Source organism: Cyprinus carpio, chromosome B17, assembly GCF_018340385.1.
Source record: "Cyprinus carpio isolate SPL01 chromosome B17, ASM1834038v1, whole genome shotgun sequence".
Taxonomy (NCBI): domain Eukaryota; kingdom Metazoa; phylum Chordata; class Actinopteri; order Cypriniformes; family Cyprinidae; genus Cyprinus; species Cyprinus carpio.
This window is the reverse complement of record NC_056613.1, coordinates 20,573,939-20,577,804: the sequence shown is the minus strand read 5'-3', so window position 1 is coordinate 20,577,804 and position 3,866 is coordinate 20,573,939. Positions and strand designations below refer to the sequence as shown.

Here is a 3,866-nt window from a genome sequence, read left to right as displayed (position 1 = left end):
AGGCTGTGTATAAGTTCTTTTTTCCAAAGTCCAAAAAAGGGGAATGCACAGCAAAGCCAGTGAAAATAGAACCAACATACAGTAAGTTGTAAAATATGTTTTATTAACAATAATATAAAAAAAAAAACTATAATAAAATAAATATAAGCTTACAAAAAATATTTATAAATATTACACAAATGTTAATTATAAAACAAAGGATCGATTATTTATCAGTAATTATGTAAAACCATAGAGTGACTCAGTATTCTGTTTTGTTACAGACTATGTCGATGACCTTATGAGCCTTCTGATACATAAAGTCTTCGTGACCCCCAAGCCATATGCGGAAGAGCTGCACGCAATCCCCATTCCACCTTCTCTGTCATCAAAGTTTGAAAAACCCTCCAAAGAATGAGGTGATTGCCCACCGTGTGTCACGATTCAGTCGAGGGGTGGCCGGAACCCAACATACTGTCCTGCTGGATCAGGAAACTGTAGGCGGATTCGGTTAACAACACATGATGGGATGACAACCCTCACACTACGTCCTAGGTAGCCCCAGCACCAGCTGACAAAGCTGCGATAGGCCAGATAACGGAAACGCCTATAGCAGGAATAGAAAACCTCAATATTGTATATAAAACCAGTGGTATATTGGAAACATGTGTATGTGATGTGAAAATATGTTTGATGATAAAATTGATATTTTGATAGTTTTTGTCTTTGAATAACATGTCTTGTGTAAATCTATTTTGTATCTGTTGTCTTTTACTTATATTATTTTACACAACATAATTTCAGAAAATTTAATAAATACTTACTCCTCTTCATTTCGGCGTCTCACTGGTCCATAGTCGGCTCTGTAAATATTATTGATATTTTGTAAAGTATATGGATTTAAGCAGTTTGGTTCAAAACCTGGATGCTCAACCATACATGTTGGAGGGTCTGGAACCTCCATCATTCGTTTTACAACCTAAACAGTAATGTAAGACAATGAGTACATACTGTACAATTAACCCATGTTCGCCTTTTAAATATGAAAAAAAGGATTATACAGAACTATTAACACATTATTCATAATATTGGTACTAGCTTATTACACTACCTTCTGTATTTCTTTGCAGCAGATGTTTTCCTCTTCAGTTGGCATTTTTGCACAGTTATTACATGTACAACTAATAAAATATATTTATATTTTTTTAAATAAAAAGGTTCTTGAATACACTTGTTAATAGACAAACACTTATTATTGTTATAAATTAAACATCAACTATTATAATTAGTCCAATTAAATAACAACGTATCTAAAAAGTATGAGTCAACAACAACAACAAAAAAACATACCATTCTGAAACGTCGTTTAACAGCCGTTCTTGAACAGGTTCTGCTCGATCATCTTCACTAAAATTTTCTGGGTCCGATTCGGGCTCAAATTGGTATGGTTTTTTATTGACGCCATTGTTTCTAATACCACCAAAGCACAGACTACTGGTAAAGGTAAGGGGCGTGACGTTTCCGAAAAACGTGCACTAGGCGGTTAGCGAATCACAACACACTGGGCCAGCTAACCAATCTGAGCCCATTGCTATTTTTGAGGGACTGGCTTCACAGAACCCGGAAACCATCAGACCGTTTTACAAGGAGGGACAGAGCAGTGTAGAATAAAGGTAAAATATATGAAAAATAATGCAATTTCTTAAAAAACGAAGCATTAACACATGTTACAGTGCACCCCACAAACACAATCAAGCCTTCGAAAAAACGTGTTTTACCACCCCTTTAATTTTGCAGTGTAGACCACAGAAGTCATTTTTTTGCGAATTGCGACTTGGTGAAACTGACTATTGTTTGTGATTGCGTGTAAAAGAAACCTGAGTTTTACTACTCCCGTGAGTAATAGGGCTTTGCAACCAGCAGCAAGCCCACTGAGCATAAATTATTTAATGAAACAGCTGATCTCCGGTCAGAACGCTTTGTCTCATCAGCTTGAGGGTTTGATGGAGAAGCAAGCTGCAAACACTGTTCTTCTCGAAGATGCTATCCAGCGTCTTTGTGCTCATGAGCGAAAGTTTGACGAGCAAAGACTGCAAGAGGAACAAAGACCGCGGGAAGAGCCATTACATAAAAGGATAAAGAGGGCGCACAACGTGGGCATTGCGGTAAGTTGAGTTTTATTTTAGCGGACAATATAGTAGTAAAGATATGTATAATAAAGGCTAGATGTTTGGCCCGCACCGCATTTGGTGGCCATCTTACCACGGGGAGCTCTATTATTTTTGACCCTTTCGTTGTTGTAGTTGTCCGGCCTTTTAACAGTTTGTCACGTCTGCAAGTTACACAACGTCGTTTGAAAACTTTTGTTTCCAGCCAATGTAACGTTATGTGTGCATGTATTAAAGCGTTTTTTCATTCAATGTTACAGGAAGCTGTAAGGCGCCTTCACATTTCGGAAAACGACCCACATAAATATGATCCACAAACTGGGTAAGACTGCTGTTTTTCTGCTATGTTTATTTGGCCTTTGTGGGCCATGCTGTTTTATGGGGTTTTACATATTCCTTTTAAATGTATTTAATGACACACTTCTCTCTTTCCACACAGAATAAGTTTGCCTCGTAACCAAGCAGTCATGACTTATCAGCTAGAGGAATTGAAATCAACTTTTGCAGATGCAGACCCTGAGTGTATACAAGGTAATTTTAAAATGTTTGTTTAACAATTTTAATGTCCATAATTTTAGTCTCTTATATTTTGTCCATCTTATGATTTCAATAGTGTAGTTTCTGTCACTTATCTGAATTTTCTTTTATTCAGCGTGTTGCAAGACATACTTTGAAACACTTAGGAGAAAGTACAATTTGTCTCAGCCAGAAAAGTCCCAGCTAAGAGATGCCATTAAAACAGGAGCTAAAAACCGACAAAGGAAAAGACGGGTAAGTGTAGAAATTCATCAACTTGTCTTTAAAGGGATAGTTCACCCCCAAATTGAAAATTCTGTTATTTTCTTCTGATAACCACAAAAGAAAATATTTTTAGGAATGTTTGAAATCAAACTGATCATGAGCTCCAATCACTTCCATAGTATTTTTTTTTCTACTTTAAAGTCAATGGGGCTCATGATTGGTTGGATTATAAACATTCCATCTTTTGTGGTTATCAGAACAAAGACATTTACAGGTTTGTAACAACATGAGAGTGAGTACATTGACAGAATTTTCATTTTCGAGTGAACTATTCCTTTAAGTTTGATACATTTCTGGGTGTTTTTAGTGGTTAACACATTGTGTGTTTTGCAGTTGCTGGATTCCAGGTCCAAGGTTGTTCAAACCGATGCAGAGAGAGAGCTTTGGCAGACTGCAACAGTGGAGCTGATGTCTGACGAGGAGGATGCCATTGTTGATGGAAGGCCAGTGTGGATTGTGAGGTCTCCATCTCACAGGAACCCACAATTGTCAGAACTTTGTGAGGAGCTTCAGCGCAGATTGGAGGCAGACAGTGCGCTACACTATTTTGCATCATCAGCGTGTTAAGGCTGATGGATATGGACATTATGGACCTTCCTTTCTTCAACTAAAACTAAACTGCACTGGTTTTAATAATTGCACCACAAACTGCACATTTTCACTTATTCTCTTCTATTTTATCTTATTCTTTGTATACTTATTAGGTTAGATTTATTTAGTTTCATATTCTGCAACTTATTTTCTTTTAATATTGTTTGTGTTTGCTGTGTTTGGTTACATTTTAAATACTTTGTGCTGTGTGTACATATTAAGTAGTTTATTTAGTTTTATATTCTGTAACTGTTATAATATTGCTTGTGTTTGGTTAAATTTTATAAAAGTACTTTTTCCCCTGTACAGTTCCTATAGTTTTATTTA

General features: G+C 36.4%; 2 protein-coding genes across 2 annotated transcripts; one reads left to right on the top strand and one right to left on the bottom strand.

The window, feature by feature from the left end:
* Positions 1-403: 403 nt before the first annotated feature.
* On the bottom strand, positions 404-1,418 carry LOC122140181 (P2X purinoceptor 7). The gene is made up of 3 exons (XM_042742728.1): positions 1,091-1,418; positions 804-958; positions 404-586 (listed from the first exon to the last, which is right to left on the bottom strand). The coding sequence occupies exons 1-3, from the start codon at positions 1,133-1,135 to the stop codon at positions 424-426; spliced, it is 363 nt and encodes a 120-aa protein (XP_042598662.1). The 5' UTR covers positions 1,136-1,418; the 3' UTR covers positions 404-423.
* Positions 1,419-1,982: 564 nt separating this feature from the next.
* Positions 1,983-3,515, top strand: LOC109094056 (uncharacterized protein C14orf93 homolog). The gene is made up of 5 exons (XM_042743115.1): positions 1,983-2,144; positions 2,408-2,469; positions 2,587-2,678; positions 2,800-2,918; positions 3,282-3,515. The coding sequence occupies exons 1-5, from the start codon at positions 1,983-1,985 to the stop codon at positions 3,513-3,515; spliced, it is 669 nt and encodes a 222-aa protein (XP_042599049.1).
* The last annotated feature ends 351 nt before the right edge of the window (positions 3,516-3,866 follow it).